Source organism: Ammospiza caudacuta, chromosome 3 (genome assembly GCF_027887145.1).
Source record: "Ammospiza caudacuta isolate bAmmCau1 chromosome 3, bAmmCau1.pri, whole genome shotgun sequence".
NCBI classification, from domain to species: Eukaryota; Metazoa; Chordata; class Aves; order Passeriformes; family Passerellidae; genus Ammospiza; species Ammospiza caudacuta.
In genome coordinates this window covers 91068193-91093629 of record NC_080595.1, presented here as the reverse complement: position 1 = coordinate 91093629, position 25437 = coordinate 91068193, and the positions used below count along the sequence as shown (strand labels likewise).

The following is a 25437-nucleotide window of genomic DNA, read 5'->3' as shown; positions in this document are numbered from 1 at the left end:
AGGGATGCTCCAGAGATGGTTTGTTTGTTTCTTTCTCGTTAACACCCAGCTCAGCGCCCCCTCTGCGAGGGGCCCGGCGGCTCCCCGGCCGCAGTCGTGGGGCGCTGTCCCCCCGCGGGGAGCCCCGGCGGGCCGGGGGCGCGGGGGCCGGGCCGGGGCCGCTCTGGGCCGCAGCTGCTCCGCGGGGCGGCGGCGCCGCCATTCCGGGCCTGTCCGCAGGCCGGGCCCCAGCGGGGACACGCGTCCGCGGTGAGTCCTGCCGGGCACGGGCACGGCGGGCCGGGGGACCCGCGGTCCCGTACGGCGAGGAACGGGGGCACTCGAGTGTACCGGGGCTGGGGGTCGGGCGCCGCCGCAGCGGAGGCCGGGCAGGAGCCGGGAGCTGGCCTGAGCGGCGGACCCGCCATCGCTCATCTGTCCCTGCCTGCGTGTGCGGCTCATGGGGCACCCCCGGAGCTCTCCGTGACAAACGCGGGGACCGCGCCAAAGGCTTTGAACCGCGCCTTTCTCACTGCTGCCTGCTTGCAGTACCTTCGAGTAATTGCTACGGCGCAGGACGAGTTTAGAAAGGCACATGCTGTTTGTTTACTGTCTGCGTTTCTCGGCTGTGGCACAGTGAGCCAGTTTCGCTTTCAGTTCTCGGTGCTTCAGCACTTCAGACTGGAGTGAATACGTATTTAAAGGGTTCATAAGCGACAACAGTAGGTTTGAGTTGTACTTAGTTAAAAAGCATTCTCGATATATTGAATTAGACTTGCTGTTAAAGGCGTTTTGCTGTTCGATTTCTAAGGGAATAAAAGTATAGGTAAGGTAACTCGGAGTTACAACACGGTGGAAATAAGGGGTTTACATTTTACTCTGTAGTATCAACACACTTTTTGTTTTAAATTATTTTTGCAGTTTATATTTACATTCTCTGGTGGTGCGAATTTGTGTAGATTGTATTTTTAGATTAGATGATACGTGTTGTAGCTCTGCAGACTGCTTGTTGGAGACTCATGCTCTTTTCAGTAATTTCAGTGGGGCTCGGGTGAAACAGTCTGAAGGCCAAGTAAAGTAGATTTTAAAACAACCTCACTATTAACAAGAAATGGTGCTGATTGAGTTAACCAGCAAAGACTTCATTCAGGCTTTGTCAGTGGGTTTTCACACAGGTGGATTTGTGCTTCCAGGGGAGCCAGGTTAATTTCTGTGCATCCTGGCATGTTTTTTAGCATTAATTCCTCATTGAAATAAGTGTTTTCTGACTGATTTGGGGGTTTTGTTGTTGTTTTTGGTTTCCTTGGAGTTTTTTGTTTGTTTGTTTATTTTGGGGGGGTTTTTTGGTTGGTTGGGGTTTGGGGGTTTTTTGTTTGTTTTTTGGGGTATTGTTTCATTTGGGTGGGGGTTGGTTTTCTTGTGTTTTGGTTTTTTGTTTGGTTTTGGATTTAGGAGGTTTTGTTGTTTTGGGGAGTTTGTTTTTGTGTGTTTGGGTTTTTTTGTTGATTTGTTTGGTTTTTGTTTTGGGTTTTTTTTCTCACTTTTGTTCTTCAAAAATATTTCAGTTAGTCTGTTTTGGTCACATTTGACAATTTCAAAGATAATTTCATACAAGTCGTTTTGAAAATTGGTGGCTGTGGGAAGGAGAGGCCCTTAATTAGTATCCTCAGTAATAAATAAATAGTTAGGTTCACCACTTGCATCTGTTCAAGAGACATCAAACAATCTATCCAGCCATTGGTGATTATTGCTAGTAGTGTTAAACATCTTTAGTTTTGCTGTGGTTCTCAAATATGAGGCAAGGGTGCTCCTCTACTCTTCAGTCACAGTTCCCTGAAAGGGATATGTGAATGGTAAATCAGGGACAGCATAGCAGTCTGAATTTTAAGACATCACAGCTGTTAGGATCACAGTTTCAGAACTGTATCATCAGGGCAGTGTGTGCAGAAGAGTCCACAAGTCCCAACTGTGATGATTTGAAATTACTGTATAAAATTGTTTGGATATTAGTACATTTTAGGTTTTAAGACTAGGAGAACATGCAAGATGGTGTCATTGTTTGGAATCTTGTTGCCAGGGATCAGAACAAAGGCTTTTGAGCTGCCATCCAGTCACTGACCAGTTGGAGTAAGCAGGTTAAAGCTTTTTAACTGAACATAGCTTTGTGCTATTCAGGTGCACAGTCTGAAAACCAGCCAAAAAGGAACTGGTACTTGAAACTGCTGTTGTTAGGGACAGGCTCTGTCTTCCTTGGCAAGTAGTACAAAATGCGGGGTTAGGTCTCTAATGTAAGGTGCTCAGTCCTGGGTCTCTGTAGTAGTGAGTGTGTGGAAAGAAACAGATACTGCTACAGGGCAGTTCCTCCTGCCTGTCTGAGACACTGACCGGTGTCTGAGATAGATTTAGAGACGTGCTGCACAATGGGTAGATTGTCAAAAGGTCTTCTAACTTCAGATTTCCTGGTCTTCATTCCTGTATCAGTAGTAGTGGGGCTAGTAGGCTTAGAAGATGGAAAATAAAGGATGTTCACAACATCTTGCATCTACAGGATTGTGGCTCTGCATTGATGTCAGTTCAGAGTTCCAGTAACATAATCCCATTACCTCTAAAATCATAACGCAACTTTGTGAAATAAGGAAGATACAAGGCTACTACAGAAAAAAAAAAAAAAAAGAAAATGTAGTTAAAATACACATTACAGAAGGCAAAAGTCACAAGTCATGAGTATTGTCTTTTTAAGGGGTGAAGAATAAGATAATGCAAGTGACCAAACCTTCATTGCAGGGGAATTTTATTTCAAATATATGATTAGTTGACATAGAATAGATTCCATTTTTTCTAAGCTATGGTGGAGGAAATACCAGCAACAATTACATTAAACTAGAAACAAGAAGTTTTTTGCTTTATTATCCAGCAGAGATTCTGTGGATGCCCTATCCCTGGAAGGATTCAAGGCCAGACTGGGTCAGGCTTTGAGCACCTGGGTATGGGAAGGAGTCTCAGCCCATGGCACAGGGGTTGGAACTAGATGATTTTTAAGGTGCCTTCCAATTCAAACTGTTCTATGGGGTTTTTTTTTGTTTATGCAGTGTCACAACAAAAGATTTGGTAGATAATCTGGTGATGCCACTACTTCTAGAGACTGATTCATGCTTAGAGTTACTGTAGTAAAATACATTTGGTCTTACCTGACATGAATGTAATATTCTTCCTCTGCACACTTTGTTTAAAGGAATGCATATGGCTATGCTCTCTCACATAGGACCATATGGAAATTCAGAATATTGGTGTAGCTGATGGCAGTGTGACTTGTAAGGTGATGACTTACACACCTAAAAATCTGGCTAGGACAGATCCCGTCCTATTGTATTGTAAAGCTTAATTTTTTCTGCTAGCAGATGATTTTGTCCAGGCCATGAGACTTTATCCTGTGACTTTAGCAGTAGTGTCTCCCTTTAGGGCTCCCTGCAAGCTTTCTGTAAGGTACCTTTAGCTTTAGCTTGGGACTGGCTTTGGGGATTATACCCAGTTACATCCAGATACAGGCTGGCCCTTTCTGGTGAGGCTCCAGGACAAGTGTTTGTGTATGGCTGCCAGGGACTGTTCCCTTGGAGGAGAGTGGAGTCTGCAAACAAGCAATCTCAGAAGGGTACAGAAATCAAATGGATTATGTTCTGTGCTTTCAGACCGAAGGCTAAATCTTGAAAACATGATTCCTGCAACTGTTCACACTGTCCTGAGTGCTCTGTATTTATGCTGCCACAGAAAGAACTGGTTACACTTGGAGGAGAAAAACCACAGGAAACGCCGAGGACTGAAATGCGCTTGCAGCTGAAGTACCCTCATCATGAATAGGTACAAAACTATCAGACAGCTTGGTGATGGGACCTACGGCTCTGTTCTCCTAGGGAGAAGCATTGAATCTGGAGAGCTAATAGCCATTAAAAAGTAAGTGTTCTCATACATTACTTAATAATGCATAGTCCAGGTTTTTCCTTTCTAGGTCTGCATCAACTTGGTCATGCTGGTTTGAGTACTTCACATTCCGTGCAGCTTTTTAGTGTGGAGTTGTATTTGGGCAGCATGAAAAAGTGCCTTGTATCCTGCAAAGCCTCAGCAGGAGATAAAGAGGGTGAGATATATAGGCTTATTGTGTAACAGCACACTGCTGCTATGTGCAAACGAGTTTTACATATTACTTAAAGTATTCTGCAGTGCTGCTTTGGAATCTACAGCCCTTTTGCTGCTGCATACATGAAACATATATTTTGTAGTCTAATTTTCAATGCAATATTAGTACTGCAGTGATAATTAACACAACTGATCTCATTGCCCATTATCTGTATCTTTTATGCTATGACATAATGGTCTTTTCAACTTAAGATTTTCTTGAAATCCCTTGAGAAATACACTTGATTTTTCTGTTCTGCTTCAGTAGTGACTTTAATTTTTAAATGGCTTATTTGTCCTAGCTTTGGTAAGAGACAGCTGTAAAGCATTGCAGGCACCTTCCTGAAATACTGACCAATGCAAGGGACAGACTTGTCAAAAGAGCTTTTAGTACAATGCTGTTTTGTATGAGCAGCCAATAGCTGGCTTTATCAACTTTCTAAATCCCCTCTGCTAAGGGTATTTTGCCTGTATCAGACCTTGCTTAGAAGGTCTTGCTTTAATTTTCAGTTTGCAGTATGGGAAAAACTCAGAAAAATCAGAACAAATCAGAAGTATTCTCTCACTTAGGTGTTAATGCTGATCCTTTGTTGAAAACACAAGTGGCCCGGTAACTGAGTACACGAGACAGTAACTGCAAAAACTCTGCTGAAAAAAAATGCAGACCCCTTAATGGCATGAAGGGCTTGTAGTTCTTACTCTAATTGTGAGAGCCCATCTCAAACAGGAAACTTGCTGCAATAATAAGTAATACTGAATTATCATTAAAGGCAAAGGCTCAGATCTTCAGAGAGTGCTCAACTCCCTCTGAAATCTAGACTCTACACAGTTGAGTATTTTTGTGAGTTTTAATCTGTGATCTTCTGTGTGCATGTATGTGTGAGTCTTCATCCTTTTGGTCCTAAAGCATAGAGTTACATCTTAAAGAACTGAGTGGTAATCAAAATCTGTATGAACATACAGGACCATACATTACACACAAATATTGTGTTCAGAGTTACAGTCTGGCTTGGGAGAAAACTTCCACACACTTTGTTTCTGTGGAAGCAGAGTTGCTTATAAACTTGAAGGGGAAAGCAGAATTTGAAAAGCAGTTGGCATGATAGATGCACCTTGCAAGGGAAGTAGAAACATGGGGAATAGTGGACAAAGGAAAATGTGGAAATACAGCCAAATACTAAAATCACAGAGAAATCAAAAATAGAGAAGAGGAGCAAGGAGAATATGATAAAATTGGAGATCCAGTGAAGTGATTGGATCTTCATTTGATTTGTGTCAAAACTGTCAAAACTATCCTTGTTCTTTTCACAGTTAGACTCTATTCTACCACATTGTTATATCAGAAAGAAAAATAGCATGCCTGGGCTTGTTGAAGGCTCTGAATTATTTTCAGCAAGGTTTATATACAGAAAAATGCAGTCCTGTGTAATAGTAACTGTTAATTTGACTGTAATTCTATTTGAGTGTGTATTCTAGTAAATCAACTTGACTATACCTTGTCTAGAGATGTAAAGTTTTTTGACAAATGAGCTAGTGTCTTAAATTCTGATGGAAGAACTGAATTGTTAATATGCAGTGAGGCTTTTGGTTCTAAGAACAGCTGATGTTTTCAATGCATTAGTCATTCTTTTTCCCTCTACTTTTGTAGAATGAAGAGGAAATTTTATTCCTGGGAGGAGTGCATGAACCTTCGAGAGGTTAAGGTACTTGTTTTGTTCAGTGGTTGACTTAAAATTAGGTGATCACTGTCACATCAAATTCCTTACAACTCTTGTGTCAAAACACTACTCCCAAAGTGAGCTGTAGCATATGACATTACTGTTCTGTTTCCTGACTCTGCATTAGAAGGGAGTGTCTTATAAAATTATTTAGTTGTAGAGAGCTGCAGTGAGGAGTGTGTGAGTGAGAGCTCTCCTGTCACAACACCTGGAGTTGATTGGTGCTTGTTTTTCAGAGCTTGAGAACACATCCCTTTGTGCAGGATTAACTTTTGTACATGTAATTGTTTCTCTGTAGTTGGCTTGGGGACAGACTTACAGCATGAAATTCTGATGCCAACAAAATTTGGAGGGTGGGCTCTAGGGGCCTCCTTAATTTATGGTCAGCACTGAAAACATGCAGAAACATGCCTAGGTCATTTTTCTTACAGTACCCTGTAAAAATGGACATTGAATGCACTGAAAATCTAAGAACAGAAGGAAGACCCAAGTTTGGTAGTTTTAGCTAGGGTAGAGTTAGTTTTCTTTGTAGCAGCTTCTATGGGTCTGATTTTTGCATTTCTGACCAAAACAGTCTTGATAATACAGGTACGTTTTAGTTATTGTTGAGCAGTGCTTTGGCAACCTCAGGCCCTCTCTGTTGTTCATGCTTCCCTGTCAGTGAGTAGGCTGAAGGTGGGCTAAAGGCTGGGAGGGGACACAGCCAAGACAGCTGACCAAAGGGACATGCCAAGTAACATTGTGCTGAGCAATAAAAGCTGGGGAAAGGAGGAGGAAGCACAAGACCTTCAGAGCGATGGCATTTGATTCGCCAGGAACCATTACATGTGATAGAGCCCTGCTGTAATGGAGGTGGCTGAACACCTGCCTGTCCCTGGGAAGCAGTGATTGAATTCCTTAGTTTGCTTTGTTTGCATGCTTGACTTTTGTTTTACCCATTCAACTCTGTATCTCAGCCTGTGAGTTGTCTCACTTTCTGCCCTTCTGATTATTTTCCCATCCCACTTGGGGGGCTGAACAAGCTCAGCTGCCGGCAAAAGTTAATCCACAATACCAAGGAAGACTTTCCAGGGGTCCTGACTGTAACCTGACTGTAGCCAGTGCAGGTGCAAGAAGAGTGTAAATTCTGCCATTAGGAAGTCTCTTACAGAGAAAATGCAGTTGTTTTGGTGCTGACAGTGACAGCAGATATCTGACTTTTGAATGACCAGCACATTAAATTGCTGTACAGACTGTATATGCATGTTGTAATACTTGGAGATCTGGTCTTTGTTCTCAGAGCTGTCTGATTATTTAAGACACCAGAAAGTTTTTGATGTTAATCCTTCTGCAATAATGAAATAAGTTTGGCTTTTTTTTCTCCTTCCCTATATTAAGACCCTTGTAAAATCCTGTTTGTATTTTCTGTTTCTAGTCTTTGAAGAAATTAAACCATGCCAATGTGGTAAAGCTGAAAGAAGTTATCAGGGAAAATGATCATCTGTATTTTGTGTTTGAGTACATGAAGGAAAATCTTTATCAGTTAATGAAAGAAAGGTATGTTACAGCATCACCTGTTCCTGATATAAATTAATTACTTGTGTAATGTGCTTTTAACACCCCTGATACTGTTCAAAGGACTTCGGATTATTTGTTCAGGCTTGGATCACTATAGCTTAAAGCTGCAGGCTGCAGCAGGAGCTGTGACTGTCCCCTTTGAGCATATCCCAGCCAGTCTAGTGGGAGTTTCCAGTGCCTTATCCCACATTAGTGTGGTAGGGTGTTCTTTTGAGAGGTAGGAACTGTGGGTTTTAATAGTCCTCACACTGAAGAGGCCTTGGACCTAGAACTTCTGACTTCTATGTAAGTACTCCAGTGGTGCTTTTTAATAAGAAATTGGTATCACCATCTCTTCTTTTATGGCTTCCTCAAATAAATGAGTAAATAAAAAGTAGTTGGAACAGTAATCAGGAGGTATCAAATTTTGGATTGCTTCCAGAAATTATTTTTCCTTGCTGTTTGAACTGACATGACCAAAGACTGCTTGTTTCATTTGTCATCATTCTGAATAAAATGTAGCTTGGTATTTGCTGGACCATTAAGAAAGTCTTAATTTTAGCCTTTGGGCCATGATAACATCCACCAGAGGATAAGTGAGGGCAAAATTTCCTGCTTTGAATTGTTTCTCTCTGTGGACCATAGTATGAGCCTGGCAGATGACAAGAATCTTCCTTGATTTAAGAAAGTAAGGTTATAATTATAATATATCTATGTGAATGCCACATGAAATACCTTTTTAAGCATAAAAACACAATGTGTGTGCAGGGATAGAAAACTGTAATTAAATTTGGCACATATATGGATATATATTATATGAAATAATGAACTTTGGAGAAATTGTTCAAGTCTATAACAGAACCCAATTATCTTTGGGAAGTCACAGAAATGCTTGATATCCTACCTTCTTACAAAAACAAAAAACCAGGATGTTTCTAAGAGTATGTTTTGCATCATACTCTACAGTTTAGCTAGGCCATGGACTTGTTAAACATTGTGTAAGTCAGACCTTTAAGAATGTGAATTATTTCCTTAATTCGTAGTTAATTGCCAGTTTTGTGCAAAGGGACTGTAGAATAAGAAATAAGAATTTCTTCTGTAACAAGAAAAGAAGGTAAGCAAATATGCAAAGCTGACTAGCAGTTTTATTTGTCATTGCTACCTTTAATCTTTGATTCTTTAGATAGCATAAGCTAATGTATGAATTTAGTAATTAATATTTATTTCTTCCCTTTTATTCCACAGAAACAAACTGTTCCCTGAGTCTACAGTTAGGAATATTATGTATCAGATCCTGCAAGGGCTTGCATTTATTCATAAGCATGGTAGGTTACATTTTTGCTATAAACCTTCTGAATTAAAGACAGATAGTGTTTGTGTAAGTTTTTTGATTAATACACAAGCAATTGCATTACTAACTTCAGTAGAAGGAATGATCAAAAGAATGGCTCTGTATGAGAGATTCAGATGATTGAAAACACCTGTATTTTATAGTTGCCTAATACTTCATTCTGGAGGTTTTCTCAGTTCCTTTTTTGTAGATTTCCACTTTCTCAGTCTGGCAGCTGGCCACTCAAACTCATTGGATATTAATGAACACATTTCTTGATAGATTTAAAGATCCCCTGAGACTGAGAATAAAGAAGAAATTACTCTTTTTTCCAGGTACTAACAGACACCTGAATAAAACACACATTTTCTATAAGATATATTTAAAGTAATAAAGTCTGAGTGACAAGCAGCTTTTGTTGCATGGGCTTCTGACTAATATTTATAACAATGGTAAAAGGTAAAGCTGATGTACCAGCCAGTACTAACAAGACCCACTTAACTAATAAAAAAATCTCAAAACAAACATCTTATTTTAACAAAAGCTTCCGCACTGTTTTTTGCTGACCCCTGCAATTCTGTCCACTAGATAAAGTGAGGGGTCTGGTGCTGGGCAGCTCTGTGGGTTATCAGAGAGAACTGACATCGGTGGCCAGAGTCCTGGAAGTGAAATGCTTATAAGGTCCAGCATTACAGTTCTCTTGAAGAACACATTTAACTGTGTTTTGCAAAATACTTTCCAGCTAATTACTTTATTCACTCTTCTAATGGGGCTTGGATACTCATCTGAAACCTAACTATAAATTCCAGTCTGTTGTGGTGACATACATAATATGTGAATATACATAATATGTAAACATACATATGTAAACAAAAATATGTATAGAAAAATGTTATGCTTGATTTGCAAAAATCTAAGCCAGCTTTTTTCAGTGAATTGCCAAATGGATCGCAGCATTTCAGGACAGCTTATATTGCTATTTAGCTTACTATAGCTTGTTGAGACTGAACAGTTCTGTGTCAAAACTGCCTTCCTCACTGACCTGCTACCACACTAGACTTGTATTTCTGCCAAGGTGTTGCAAATCTGTAGTTAAGAACACCTGGAAATATTTGGCAAGCTCAGCAGGATGGTTGTGGTGATATTGTGGCTCACAGAGTAAGAATGAGTATCCCAAGATTCGCTCCACACCAGTTTTGGAAAAAATCACATGAGCGTTTTTTTCCCTCTCTCTTTTCTCTATTCTGCTCCTGTGTAGCATAGAAATGCTTGTCAAGTAAACTTCTTACATTCTTTGTCCATCCAAACTCTTAAGCATCTTTTTATATTTGAGTACACAACGGATTGCTCTATCTACAAGTTTGTCATGAAATAAATTGCCTCACAGACATTCTGTTGGTGAATGTCTGTGCAGCAAAATACAGAAGTGATTGTACTAAATGCTAAGAACAGCCTTGATTGATTTGCCTGGTACCTTTCACAAAGAAGCAGTAATTCAGTCTGGCACCAGAATAATAACTGAACATCCCTAGGAAGGATGCAGTCTTCTGGTTAGTAGATACCTACAGCACTATGTCTTCAGTGCTGTTATGCATTAATCTAATGAACAGAAGCTAATCTAGTTATACTGGACAATGTGGAAATATCCTATGTCAATGTTTAGTCCATTTTCTGTGGGAACATATTCAAAGCCATGGAAAAAGTAAGTATATTGGAGTCTTTGGAAAGGAGCTGAGAGCTTCAGTTAGGTACTGCAGAGGGAGCTGTGTCTTGGAACAGTGGTTCAGGTACTTGCAAGAAAGAAGCAGGACAAGATTTCCAGGCTAATGGTGGAAGCAAATTTCAGAGACAGTAGTCACTGATACACCAGCCCTCTTCTCTCATTTGTATTAAAAGAGCTCTTGCCAAGCATTCATTCATGATCAGTTTTTGCTGCATGCAGGGAACACTAAAAAAATACACTGAGATCTCCTTATGTGGTGTTGAGTAGCTCAGTGCTTGCCGATTGTGTTCTCAGATTAAAAAAAAAAGTTTGAAGTGCAAAAAACCTCATTTAAATTTATATTCTGTTTAAAATAAAATTTTATATAATTGATTGATAACTTCATTGGTCAGTTTCCAGTTAGAATGAAACTAGCATTAAAATGGTGGAAATTTTTTTATGTTAGAGAAGTGTCACATGAAAGAGAGCTGTCTGAATAAATGCTCTGAATTGTTACAAGATAGCCAGCTTGTGTATACTTCACTGTTCTAACTGAACAACACTGTACTGATGAGCTCTGCTGATCACATAGGACTTTGATACCTGTGTGGTGCTATTCCAGCTTCAATGATGAAAAGTGAAACTATCCAGTTGGAAAATAAAGGATGCAGCTAAGAGTGACATTGCAATCCACATCACTATTTCATTTGAATTTCAGGGTTCTTTCACAGGGACTTGAAACCTGAAAACCTGCTTTGCATGGGACCAGAACTTGTGAAAATTGCAGATTTTGGCTTAGCCCGAGAAATCCGATCTCGACCTCCTTACACCGATTATGTATCCACAAGATGGTAAGTGCTAGTGCTCACTTACATTGTAGGAGCTTGCAATCAACACTTGAAAGTAGTACAGTACTGAATTCGTGCTGGCTGTTGTACTACTTTTGATGCCTCCTCATTAGGAAACTTTTATTTAGGCTTGGTATAATTTGAAAAGCTTCAGTTAGTGCAAGATAGTTTACAGATAGCAACAGCCCTGGAGCAGAGCGGGAGTGTAGTAAGGCAGGTTGGAATGTGCTAGGATTGCTGTGTCAGCAAGGTGTGAGAGAGTTTACAGCAGATTATGTAGTTTTAATCAAGAAAAGAAAAAAGTGTGTACAGGAGAGGAGAGGAGGTTTTTAAAGAATGTTTGCTCTTAATAGCAAAGAATGAAGAGGTGAGCAATTTCATGTATGTTTGAATTGTGTTGATTGTTGGGATTTCCTTTTCTTTCTTTCCTCTACAGGTACAGGGCTCCTGAAGTACTTCTGAGATCCACCTGCTATAGCTCTCCAATAGATATTTGGGCTGTTGGGTGCATAATGGCAGAAGTTTACACGCTGAGGCCTCTCTTCCCAGGCGCCAGTGAAATTGATACTATATTCAAAATTTGCCAAGTCTTAGGGACGCCAAAAAAGGTAACTGAAGTGATATTCCAGACTGCAGTAATCCTGCAGCTGTTCTACAGTACACAATGGCACAGTAGCAGTAAGCATAAAAATAATACATTTTCCTCCTTACTGTTAAGTTATGCTGTTGATTTCAGATGCAGTAAACAAAATTAAAACTTACTTTCTGTGCAGTAATTATGCTATACCTGACACATAAAGAGGAAAAATAGGCTCCTGCGTAGCAAACAAAGTCCTTAGACTGTGATTTCATTAGGTGGGAATTGAATTTTGTCTTGTACATTGCATAAAAACCTATGGTTTAAGAGGTTAAAAACTGGGATCATGGCAAGATTCCTACTTCCTCATTCCATTTGTGCCCTTGACTCTTGTCAGATGTACAGCAAGACTCACCTCTTACCAGAGGTTTGGGGTGAAGATTCATAGTAAAATTTTCAATATAATACCAGAGTAAGCTGGACATGGTCTGTTTCAGGTAGAATATGTGCTAGTGTGCTTAGAGACTGATACTTTACAGCTGAACTTTTTTTGTGTTTGAAAATCTCATTCTTGCAGAATGACTGGCCTGAAGGCTACCAACTTTCAGCTTCTATGAATTTTCGCTGGCCTCAGTGTGTACCGAACAACCTAAAAACTCTCATCCCTAATGCTAGCAGTGAAGCAGTGCAGCTCATGAGAGACATGCTGCAGTGGGACCCCAAAAAGCGGCCAACAGCTAGTCAGGTTTGATTTTATTTTCTTTTTGTCTGCTTGTGATTTTTTTCTTTTACAGCAGGGAACAGTCATTTAGCAGTTGTTCAGGGGTGCAGTTCTTAGACGGGAGGAGAATCCAAGAACAATTTGAAAGACAAAGGAGGGTAATTAAGGGAGAGTAATTAATCTTTTGCATGAAACATCAACTGCTTGGGGTATGTGCTTAATAATCAAATGTATAAATACACTTGAATTAAGTGTAATGCAGTCACTATGAATAGCAGCCGAGTGAAGGTAGGATGTATGGCTGAAGGCTGAGCTGCTGTTCTTTCATTGTGGTGTGCCACAGAATGACTGGACTCTGGTTCAGTCACCTTGCCCTAGGCAGCCTGTGCCAGTACTCAGTTACTCTCAGAGTAAAAAACTGTTTCTTGATGTTCAGAAGGAGCTTCCTGTGTTTCAGTTTGTGTCCATTGTCACTGGGCACACCTGAAAAGAGACTCAGTCAATCTCCTTTGCACTTTCCCTTCTGCTTTTTGCATACTTGGATAAGATCCTCAAGAACCTTCTCCAGGCCGAACAGTCCCAGTTCTCTGTCTTTGCTCATATGCAAGATGCTCCAGTCCCTTAATCACCTTTGTGGCCCTTTGCTGGACTCTTTCTGCTGTGTCCATCTCTTTTTCTGGGGAGGCCAAAAATGGACACAGCAATCCAGGCTTAGCCTCACCTGTGCTGAACAGAGGGGAAGGATCACTGCTCTTGACCTGCTGGCAACACTCCTGCTCAGGCAGCCCAGGACTTAGTCTTATTTGCAGCAAGGGTGTATTTGGTAGCTGTTCCATGTTCGGCTTGGTGTCTACCAGGTCCTTCCCTGCAAAGCTGCTTTCCAGGTGGTTGACCTCAGCATGGACTGGTGCATGTGAGTATTCCTTCCCGGGACTTGGTATTTATCCTGGTTAAATTGGTGAGGTTCCTGTCAGCCCATTTCATCAGCCTGCCAAAGTCCTGTTGGGTGGCAGCACTGCCAGCCAGTGTGTCAGCCCCTCCTTCTACTTGTGTCATCGGCAGACTTGCTGAGGGTGCACTCTGCACCACCAGCAGCATCATTAATGGAGGTGTTGGAACAGTATTTGCCCAGTAATGACCTCTGGGGACACAGATACTTCCTGGCCTCCAACCAGAACTTTGTTGCACTGACTGCCACCTTTTGGGACTGACCTTTCAGCCATCTGTTAGTCCACCTTGCTCTCTGATCCTCCAGCCCAGTGTTGCCTGGGTAAGGCTTGCTTTTGCTGGGCAGCCTCAGCTCAAGTGCGTTGCAGATACGTTCCAACATCCTGTGCATAAGCCTTGCCCAGGTCATCGGTATTGCACATACAGGTGGTGGTAGCTGCTGGTTTTGGGTAGTACTCAACTAATACAATGAGCAGGGCACCTTTATGGAAAACAGATGGGATTCTTGACACTTGACTTCAAGGGCCATAGCTGAACCTTTGTGATTTAATTAGACCTTCAGTATAAAGTGCAATTAAAATCTTGAAATTTAATGAAAACAGTTAAAAAGTGAAATAGATTATGAACTCTCAAAGGTAATGAAGAACAAAAAACCACGGACTGTAACAATATTAAAAGCATTAACAGATGTTTTACAATAAAGTACAAATAGAGTGAGGAATCTGAGCTTTTAGAAGCGTTTTGAAGTAAGAAGTCTTTGGGAAGGGAAGATGAGTGTGCCTGAAACAGCAAGATATATTAATTGCCTTTACTGACAACTTCCAAATTACTTGTAAGGCAGATAAAAGTACTTTTAGTAACTATCTTTACTAACTTGTCAGAAAAGGTAGAGGCTAATTTCCATATGGGTTGTGTTTCTTTCACTTAATTCAGTCTCAGAAATGGAGAATGGAGCCGATATATCTGGGGTCATTGAGTTTTGCTGGCTGAATCTGTAATGATGAGGGGGATGTGTTTCACACACACACATATGAAGAGACAGCATGTAATGAAACATGCCTTTAGCTGCTATATACCTGGTTAACTATCTTAATTCTGCAGAACCTTTCCTTCTGTAGTAGTCCACAGAGGATTTGATAACTCAGTATCTCTTGAAATTTCTCTACTATTGCAACATTTTTTTGAAGTGGATTGTGCTCACTGGAATCTAGTGTTGAGAGATGGGTCTTCTACTATTTCCTATCCCATGAAAAAAGGAAATTAAATTTATGCTGACACATAGGACTGGGGTAAATAAAAAACTTTGGTTTTCTAAGCCAAACATCTTTATTACTTTTCAGGCACTTCGATACTCATACTTCCAGGTTGGGCATGCCTTGGGCATTCAGGAACTGGGAAAACAAAAGGACCTGCATAATAAATTGTCTCTGCATATTAAGCCTGTCCCTCCAGCGCAGCCCCCTCTGAAACCTCATGCCCGAATTTCATCAAGGCCTTTTCAGCAAAGCCAGTCTTCTCAGCATGTGGTGTACTCGTGTAAGACAAGCAACTCTGGGGCTGAGCACAGTAACTATGCACAGGAGGACAAGTCTAACCAGGTTCTTCTGCCTGCATTACACAATAAGGCTCCTCAGCAGGTAAATACCCATCTAGCATAACATAAGCTTTCTGATATAGTGCCTGGCTTCTTTCCTTGTGTTTCTTTTTCTCGTTCTCTTTCAAGGTGCTTGTACTTCACTAAAAGGACAGTGAGTGGAACTAAAGTATGGTTCCAATGTTCCAACTTTCTGCTAGAAACTGGAAGTTTCTCTCTTGAAGTCTAAATCCAGTTGCTCTAAAACAAGCAAGTTAGTTTCTCATTTTAGAGCCATTTTGTGGTACCCTTTACACCTGCACCACTTACAGGATTACACTGATTTCATATGAATAAAATGGATGTACAGTGTTCAAAATATTAATGGGATTGATGCCAGAGAGAAAAGTATGAAGCTAAATAGTATTGAAATGAGGGAGACTATTGCCTTCACCCATTTAAGGCATCCAGTTTATTGACTGGGAATAGAATAGTTTGGTCTTCCAAACTGGACATGGAAACCAACAGATCCTTCTTGCAGCATGAGAATGTACCCTTTCTGTCTACTAATGAGGAGACTGGATTCATAAAGTAGGTGATGAGAGCAGACAGTGTGAATGCTACTGCTGCAGGGTCAGTCATAAGCAGTCTGTACTGACCAGTGTCACACAAAGTCAAAATGTACTGCTGAGTCTGAATGACTGAAGAGACACAAATTTGTGCCTGTGCTGTCCTGCAAGAGAAAAAAAAATTAGGTGTCTAGACACAGGCTTGTGGAAACATAAGCATTCATGCAGTTTTATATTCCCAGCATGGGTCTAGAAGTAAAAATTGAGCATAAGGTAATGGTTTGGGAGATGCATACTGGAACATGAATAGAATTGCAATTGAGACCCAATAAATTTCTTCCTGTATAAACTCAAGATGCTTTATTGCAGGACAAAATGCAGAAGATATGTAATAATGTCAGCAGGCTACAGATTGTGTTCTTAGGGTGTTTAATTGAAAGTTAAAGATTGTGTTGTTACAGCTCTACTATCACTGTTACTCTTTGAGATAGAGGAAAAAAAAGTCCTCTCTGTTCCTGTCACCTAGATTGTGGTCTAAGCATGTAGGTTTGTTTCTTTTTAATCTTTGTAACAGAAAACATCTGCTGGATCTGAGAATACAAATGGTGAACTTAAACCAAAACCTAGGCGAAGATGGGGGCATCTTCCCAGGACAGTTAAGAGTTCTGAAGACTGGGATGATTTGGAAGACCTTGATTTCAGCTCTTCCATCATGAGAATGGACTTGAAAAACAAGAAGAGGCAGAATGATGAAACTCTTTGTAGGTAAGGGGTTTTTTATGTATATGTGCTATTTGGTCTATTTCTTTGCTGTTTTCCTCTTTCTTAGTAATGTTACTCTTCATGCTTTCTTTGTATCTAGAAATGTATATCTCAACAATTTCATGTTCTTTTTTTTCCCACTGAAAATTATAACTGGTGTAAGTCTCCCAAAGTTAATTGTTGAATATATACTTTCAATTTTATATGTGAACAATTTTGACATATTCCACGCATATAAACTGTTTTGGATAAGTCTAAGCTGCAGTTTCCATGGATGGTATACAGAAGAGAGAAACTTGCTAACTTTAAAAGCAGTATATAAGGGAACTAGAAGCACAGATGTGATTTTCAGGGGCACTTGCATGACTTCAGGTTGATAATATTCCCTGTTGCCTGTGTGTTTATGGTGTAGCAAACACATTACAAGGAAATTATTCCTGGAGATGGAGTATAGTTGAAAAAGCTGTGAATAAGCATGTGCTATAAGAATTGGACTATACATACCAATTTTTCAGTTACAGATTTGAAAGCATTTTGGACCTGAAGCCTTTGGATGCTGCAGCCTCTGGCAGCAGTGCACGAACTTCCCATGCGACCTTTTTGCGGCAGGACACTCCTACATTGCGAGTTTCTGCAGCAAAGCAGCACTACTTAAACCATTCTAGGTATCGACCTGGTTAGTAAAATACTTTCCTTTTCTTCCTGCAGTTCCAACAGGAGTATGAAATAGTCATTGGTACATTAGCTCTTACCCTTTGAATTTGTGGAGGTGGGCTACTGCTCAAAGAGCACGAGGACAGAAAGAGCTTGTAGTGTAAATGGCCACGACACAAACTGCATTCTAGTAGTCTAGCAGTACAAACAAGGGGACAGGACTGTTGGTACTTCTTCCTCCTGATGGATACTTTTATACTTGGAAGTGCATTAGAAAACGTCTGTATATGTGCCAGACTACTCCCTGTCTCCCTAAAAATTATAAGACTGGTCTTCTGGACTGGAAAAGAAAGTGCCGTGTGTTTACCTCATAAGCGTATAGTACCATGAACAACAGGCAAACTAGTAGTGGGAATAGAATTACATGCCTGTCTTCATGATAACCTGTGCTGTACTGACACCAGTGCTGAGGCAGGATGAAGTACAGGAGGCAGACAGCATTTAAAATGAGATGAATATAAGTATACTATTTCTCATAATTTCTATTAATAATTTTTATTCATTTGTAGTACTACTTCTTCAAAATTAAATAAGTAAATTTGAAGGTATTGTGACAGCAAACTCAGTCTTTTTTCCTGAAATAATAATTGACTTCAAATTGTCTCACTTAGAGTTTTGGTAGCTAAAACTTGTTTTACTAGAGGAAATTGTAAAACATATTGATCCCAATACTGCTTTTAGCCATATCCTGAATTGTGAGTGCATTCTTGAATGTTAGGTACCCTGCTTAAATATGGGAGCTATATTAAAAACAAATAATAGGTGTCATGTGAACTGTAGTGCAAACTGTTTGCATAATCTGAGGTTTCAGTAGAGACAAAGAGTACAGTACTATGAGAAATGGAATTGCCATTATTGCCTCTCAAGTTATCTTGTTGCTGTTAGGCTTTTATTGGAAGCACAGATTTCATGTACATAGCAAGGTTCACTTTCTGTGACATGAGAGTGTTTGTGGCCTTGATGTAAGGACCCTCTCCTGTGATATAAGCAGCCATTGATGCTGGTGGAGCTGCTTACATTATGATGTCTGCAGGATTAGGGCCTGTGGCTAGTTCCAGCATTCCTGTATAATGAGAGGATGGAGAGTGATTCAGAGTTATGAGAGGGGAGAGGTTTTGGCTAAATTGAACCAGACATCTGCTCTAAGATTGTGCATTAGGTGGAATGAATGCAGGCCTGTGTGGCAACAGGGATTTTAGTGGAGTAATCTTTGCATTTTTGCAATATAGGAATAAGCACCAGGAATAGCATAGTCTCCACTTCAAACAAAGAGTCTGTTCCATCTAATCACTGGCCCAGTTCTGATTTGTCTGGGAAAACCTCTGGTTTGGGAGGAAGTGCTACCAACAGGATGAATTCAGGTAAGAAGGTGTGCTTAAAACTCTGAGGAATGATAATAAGTGATGTCTGTGCAATTTCCCAGCAGTGTATTTTGGAGTCGTCCATTTCCAAAACGTCAGTTCTGATGACACCTGTTTACCCTGTCTGTTCTTTGTGTTAAAATCAATTATGAGTGCTCTTCGTGGGAGACTGCCTTAAACTGAAACATAGTCATTTCTTCTAATGAAACGTCACAAGTCTGAAGTACCCCATGCAGAGAAGGCTGGACAGCTTAGGTCCCTTCAATCTGAAATTCTTCCTCCTGCTTTCAGTTTCTCTCTTCAGTTTTTTTAAGTCATGTCTTCTTGTTTCCAATCTATTTTAGTCCACCTGGTACATAAATCACTGTAATTACATGAGGAAGCTGGTATAAATTGAACCAGCCATACACACCACTCTTGTTACATGAATTAAGCAAAGAAATTCTATTACTGTGTTTTTCAGTTGATGATGTTTAAAATAATGTAGTAATTACAGTTTAAAAATTCCAACAAAAAGCAAAACTCTTCAATCTTTCTTCTTCAGTTTTTTTTTTTTTTTGGCATTTGGTATTTCAGGTATTTAATCACTGTTTGAGTTGAACTAATTAATTTGCAGATTTTTACATTAGTTTTTATCAGATATAACATGTTAATAACACGTTGATGTTTTTAGATTGTATCTATGTATTTCCTCTCTAAACCATGGCTTCATGTTTTCATGTGATACAGTTCTGCAGTGCCATAATTCTTTTACATATGTTGTTTTGAAAGTGTTTTATTGCCAAAGTTTGTGTTGAATCTTGGCCCAAAGAAGCATTTTGGGCCTCTAGAAAATCAAGTTAAAAAAACCCAAAACAACAACTTAAAGTTTTGGATGTAATTTAATCAGAAAATCACTCTTTAAAGATTCAGGATGGGAGGACACTGTAAATAGCTAAACTACATGAGAACCTTTACAAACATAGCACGTCTCCTTCCTGACTCTTTTAAAAGTTTTTGCTTCTTTTGTAGCAGCATAGGATGTCATTAGATTTTTCTTTTTTTTTTGTTTATTACCATCATTTCCCACAATAGGCTTTGCCACTGCTCTAGTACAGCATAGGCACATGTGTGATGGCCCTGTTCTGTGCAGGATATCTTGTTTAGTGCCCCTCTGTGCTATAACAACTCTAGACTGTTTTGTTCCATTTCTATGGCTTATCCTACAGATGAGTCAGATATGTTCCTGCTCATCTTAGGGACAAGTTTTGTAGCTGGCTTTCAAAATCTGAAATGTGAATCTGTACCACATTTTTAAGCTGTGCTCTCACAGGCTTCACTAAGAACTTTGTGTAGCACCAAAGCCCCAGACTCACTACATAGAAAACATGAGTCAATATATTCTTATCACATAGTTGCTGAAAGTCAAGCAAGATAATTCCAATTGAAATGCTAAGTTTTGAAAGCTTTGAGAAACCTTGAAAAAGCTGAGATGTCAGAGAGAATTGCCATTCACTCTGACAGGTACAATTTGTACATGTTTTCCGTTCATCTCTAATGCAGTCTGATGCTGATGCTCTCCTGAATGCAGGTGTTTATATAGGAGCTATAGGACTTCAAGTGCCTTCAGTTAAGTTCTTTTTTTGATCATTCCATGATCAGGCTTGGTCTTGAAAATGATCCTTCAGGGCATACCTTTGTCTCCTGTTGCCATTATGGGAGATCCATTGTGTTCAGGTGTTCCTTGCCATTTCTTTCAGGGCCCATAGGATCAAGTGGTCTAACAAATGCTTATGTCCCTTCATTCCTGAAGAAGGAAGTAGGTTCTGCTGGGCAGAGGGTTCAGTTAGCACCAGTTGTGGACCCATCTCCTGGTAAGTCCAGTACTGAAGTTCTCTTGATCCCTTGGTCAGTACTCCAGTAATGCTGTATGTATTCAGCACTGAACTACCTATCTTTGCTTTATATTATTTGTCAGTATATGACTGACTAGAAGTGTTGTTTGTAACCTTGCAGAACTTCATATAGAGAAGGATTTGGTTTGTGTTTACTTTTGTTTATTAAATATGTGGGTTTATCTACAGCTTATTTCAATGATTGCTGTGAGAGCTGGTGTAGAATTCACACTTGCCAAATCAGTGATGTCAATACTCTTTGTCTGCTAAGGTTTTAGGGATTGGATCCACTATTGTTTCACATCAGCAAACTTTGTTAAAAAAGGAGACTTACCTCCTGAAGAAGTAAGGATCTGAACCCGCACCCAGTTGTTGTTCAGTGTGGACAGCTCTCACTGAACCTTAATATCACAGAATGTTTTGTCCTTTAGATTTTGCAGCTCTGACATCGGTCAGGCCCCTTCTCGGGTGGCCGTCGTTCAGCTCACCCACCAAGAGCTCGCCGCGGTTGATGCCCCTGCCGCCGGCAGCGGAGCCCATCCACGGCCGCGTTGACTGGTCTGCCAAGTACGGCGCTCCCCGGTGACCTGGGGAGTGCCCTCCGAGCACTGCGTGCATCCCCGAAACGGTGTCCAACGTGGGACATTGCATACTGCTTTATATACCTGTGCATTGAAAAGGAGCAGATCTTACATGAATGAGACATTTTGGAGGGTTTTTACTACTTTGCATTAATCTGAATGCAATCTTGTACCGTTTTGTATAAAAATGTTTTTGTTGTATACATGGGTCCAGTTATTTTCATAAAAGTGATGCATTTTGTATATAAGGCTTAGGGTATTTGGCATTTTTATACAGTAAATTTTTATAATGAACTTTTAAAAAATTTAAATTTTTTATGAGACTCAACTTTTTTTTATAGAAGTGGATTAAAAAAAAAACGTGGTGCAATATTGCAGTGAAGAAGTACTGAGGAAGGGGCATTCATTAGACATTTTCTGAAGTTTTATGTGCTAATTGAGGCTGTGTAATTTCAAGTGATGCCATGTCTCAGTGCCACACTTCTGTTGTCTATGCTCATTGCTTCGTACTGACATCAGAGTGAGTGAGTGACTTAACACTGTAAACTCTCCTTCACAGTTACTGAGAGGCTGCGAAAAGATAGTGGGAGGCACCTTTTTTTAATTTATTTTTGCCTTTGAAAGGTTTTTTGTTGGACTGCTATTCAGATTTACCATATCTTACTCTTGTTTGGTGAAGGGTAAATACTCTTCTGTAGATCCGTTTTCTGACACAGCTTTACTTTTTCCTGCTTAAAAGTTGTTCTTTGGCATTGTTCACAATGAAATAGAATGTGGACCTACCTCTGTTAAATTCATGTAAATGGTCTAATGATTTCTAAGGAGAAAAAAGAGATTCTGTTTCATCATTTTCTTTTGTTGCAAATGTAAAAGCTGGAGATATATTAAGAACATATTAACAATAAATTAATAGCACTAATAAAACTGGTTTCAGAGTAACAAAATATTAATGATATGCCAGCAACATAGTTTAAGGAAACAAAATTTATGCAGCTGACTTAATTTTCGCAATTGTTCTAAATCACTTAAGGAAAAAAAAACTTGAAAAACCAAAACAACCCAGAGGAAATGAGTTGGTCTAACCTCACTTATGTTTATACTCAGTTCTTCTTCACTCAATACATCTTTTACAATGTGAAGAATATGTCAGCTTCCATAAATTAGCCCCAGAGGCTCTACAGGAAAAAATGGGATCTTATGTGGTCTTGTTAAAAAATGTAAAACTGTGGTTGATTTCACTGAAATTGATAAATTTTAAATTGGTAAAACTGTTCTTTGAAGAGCAGTTTAACTCAGTTTGTGAGAGTATGATTTATATCAAGGTATAGAGAAAAGGAAGTAGCCCCATAATCTGGTTTAGTTCTACTCTGGAAAGGAGTGCCAGAGTACAGCCATCAGCAGAAGATTCTTTTAGAACACCATCAGCATTTATATGTTCTGCACCTCCTTCTACAGAAGAAAGATAAAACTGTTCCATGCTGTGGGAGAGGACTTTCCATAGCTGCATTCTGGAGCAGTGCTGCCAAAGCTGAAGTGTGCTGAGAAAATGCACCTCCCTACAGAAGTGTGCAGAAATACTAATCTTACTGAGCTCATTGTGTGATCAGCTCAGGAAAATAGTTTATTTATGAGACTTAAATCCAGCCTAAAGGGATCAGAGCAGGTGCATTTCTCAGCTTCCAGCCATTTCACAGGAATTGAATAGTTTCTGTGTCAGTGAGATCCTCTCCATGGGATCTGCCAGCACACAAAAGGGGCAGCTGCTGTGGTCAAGATTGAGAACATATTCTGGCCTTTTCAGTGCTTCCCATGGTGAATGTGTGGGATTTTGAGGAAACTGTACCCTAGGGCAGGCTGCTGGCTCAGTGCTACAGGGGGAACCACAGGGAGCACTGCTCACTGTTTGCTTTTATAGGCTCAGCCCACAGCGAGACAGTACAAGACAAAGAAAGAACAAAAGTGTTCATGAAAGACTTACACATTCCAAAGACGTCTTGTGTGTCCTGCTGCCCTATTATCTGGGCATAGCAAGTACTAACTCTATACCTAACTGCTTCCACAGCAATGATGCCAATGCTTAGCAGTAAAGTAAAGCAGCCATTTGATTTCTGAAGTGCACACTTATGGGTGTCTGTGGGTAAGTGGAAAGGGAAATATGTATATTTGTCATAGAACTGGAAAGACAGTTATTTCTCTTGGAAATAAATACCTGTATTTATGTCAACATATCATTTAATTTATTTTATCACCAGGTAATTTGTCTCAAGAATGAACACCCTGAGCCTATCCCAGTGTCCCTAGACCTACGTAGGCAATGCAAGTAGTCTGGTCTGTACACTTAGTTCCTACAAGTGGAAGGAGACAAGTCATGAGAACAGGCAGCTGAGGCTTGGATTCATCATACTAAGTGTGAGCTCCTTTGTTGTGAGGTGACTCACCCCTGGTGAGTGAAAATCATGCCAAAAGAAATCTGTATCATTTGAGAGCACACTAACATTCTGGAGATACCTGAGTGTCTACTTAGGAGGGGGACAACTCTGTGAGATTTAAGTAGCACAGGATGAATCTGAACCTGGCCTGTAATCTCTGAACATTTATCAGGCCATCTGTGATTCTCTTGACTATAGCATTCAGGCTTTAGTTGGTCCAGTTAAAAGATTAGAAAAGTAAGTTATAATTTTCTTTTTTTATATATCTCCTACTTTCCTAAGATAAAGCCTTTTATTTTTGGGAAAAAAAGCTAATAATCCTGACATTGAGAATCACAGCTAGTTTTAACTTAGTGAGACAGAAAATTAGCTAGATGTAATGGCTGTATCCTTTACTCAAGCACATTCTTACTGAAGCTGGAAAAGTTCTTTTTGAGCAGGATAGAGCTGAGTTTATGTATTTTACTGTGCTGTCCCTGTGCAATACAGATATGGAAAAGATGGAGGTCTTTATATATATACTGAAATCTGGACAAGCAGCATATCTGAGAATTTATGACATGTAACCTACTACTTTGTGCTTTAATATTTAGCATCTTTGTGGAAAATGTTTTTAGAATTGTACTGTTTCCATTTTCTCAGGCATAACATGTAATAATAAAGGAGTCTGACAGTGGATTCATTTACCCCTGTAATCCATATTTTCCAAAAAGCAGTGTGTAAGTGCCATGATGTTAACAAGAAGAAAAAAAAGCTAGAAAATCCACTCTCTTGGTGTTCCTGTATCTGATGTGGTTGTTGATATGAGCAGGATGTTCCATAATGTGAGGAGGAAAATGTGTACTGAAAGAACATTTTAGAACTTAATATGGAAGGAGGAGGTGGAATTGTCAGAGATGTGGAGAAATAATGGTTCTTGCTTATTCAGTGTTTTTGTTCAGAAGCATTCTAAATGCTTGTTTCATTCCTTCTGTGTCAAATGTCCTGCCCAGAATAAAGTTATCTTTGGAACCACTGACTGAGTGACTTGTTCTTTTATTCAGTTTTTAATGAAAGCACTTTAGTTTGTTTTTTGTTTGGTTGAGTTTTTTTTGGTTGGGGTTGGTTAGTTTTGGTTTTTTTTTTAACAAGCCACCTTGGAGGGACACTGCACATTCACTGGCCACATGGTTTGAGTGTAAGCATGTAATTTCTGCAATACACTGTGAGCTCCCTGTAAAACTGATTGCTTAGTCTTTCTTGGCTGTCAGCTCCTCTGAAACTGCCTGCCAGACTGAATTGCAGTATGCATAACAGGAGGACAGGCAGCTGAACTAGATTGTTGTGGGTCCCTTTCTAAGGGAAATTATTCTGTTCTGTTCGTGTTCTGTTGTTCTGTGTCTTGTGTCACCCCTTTAGCCTTGTCCCCGGCTTTCAAGGCAGCAGAAGCTGAAAATAGTTTATACTTTACAAACCCAGCCCTTTTGTTAGCTGTTTAAGTGGGCTGACAAGCACTTGCACAGGTGAAGAACTAGGTGAAAAATACATTTACATTTGCAAGGATTCCAGTTTTACCTGGTGGGAGGTGGGGGAGGGAGGTGGACATGACGGGGGGGGGGGGGGGGGGGTGGGTGAGGTGTGACATGAGTAGCTCACGGATTTGTAGGTGGGTGAGGAATTGAGGAAGTGATACAGTGAAATAAAAGAATCTGCATACACACTCCTTCCCCCACAGAATGTGCATACAGAGCACAAAACAATGGCAAACTGCCCCATGCAGCGCCTCACTTGGATGTGTCTGCAGTCTTGGAAGCTTGACTACCCTACGTTCTCCTACAAATGGACCTTGAGCTTGTTTGGAGGTTCTAGCAGGGGAGCGCAGCTACCGTATACCCTTGACCGATGAACGGTACCGTCTCTATCGGGGAGGTCGTCCTCTTCGACCGAGCGCGCAGCTTCGGGAGGGACGCACATGGAGCGTTGAGGGAGGAAGGGGACACCCGCCTAGCCAGCCAGATCAGCCGAATCAACCCTGGCGATCAATGGGGTGACAGATGTCGCAGCCA

At 40.2% G+C, this 25437-nt stretch overlaps 1 protein-coding gene across 5 annotated transcripts; it reads left to right on the top strand.

Moving 5' to 3' along the window:
- Positions 1-693: 693 nt before the first annotated feature.
- CILK1 (ciliogenesis associated kinase 1) lies at positions 694-24394 on the top strand. Of its 5 annotated transcripts, XM_058801973.1 has the most exons (15): positions 694-805; positions 3666-3834; positions 3983-4111; positions 5798-5852; positions 7282-7403; positions 8649-8728; positions 11154-11286; positions 11720-11891; positions 12438-12605; positions 14870-15166; positions 16246-16436; positions 16949-17109; positions 18377-18508; positions 20248-20361; positions 20814-24394. In XM_058801973.1, exons 4-15 carry the CDS (start codon positions 5799-5801, stop codon positions 20966-20968), a joined length of 1779 nt encoding a protein of 592 aa, XP_058657956.1. In that variant the 5' UTR covers positions 694-805; positions 3666-3834; positions 3983-4111; position 5798; the 3' UTR covers positions 20969-24394. The 5 variants fall into 5 exon arrangements, with proteins under 5 accessions (XP_058657956.1, XP_058657952.1, XP_058657955.1 ...); XM_058801969.1 differs by lacking the exon at positions 3983-4111 and having other exon boundaries at positions 3666-3927; XM_058801972.1 differs by lacking the exon at positions 3983-4111 and having other exon boundaries at positions 712-805; positions 3745-3927.
- Positions 24395-25437: the final 1043 nt, after the last annotated feature.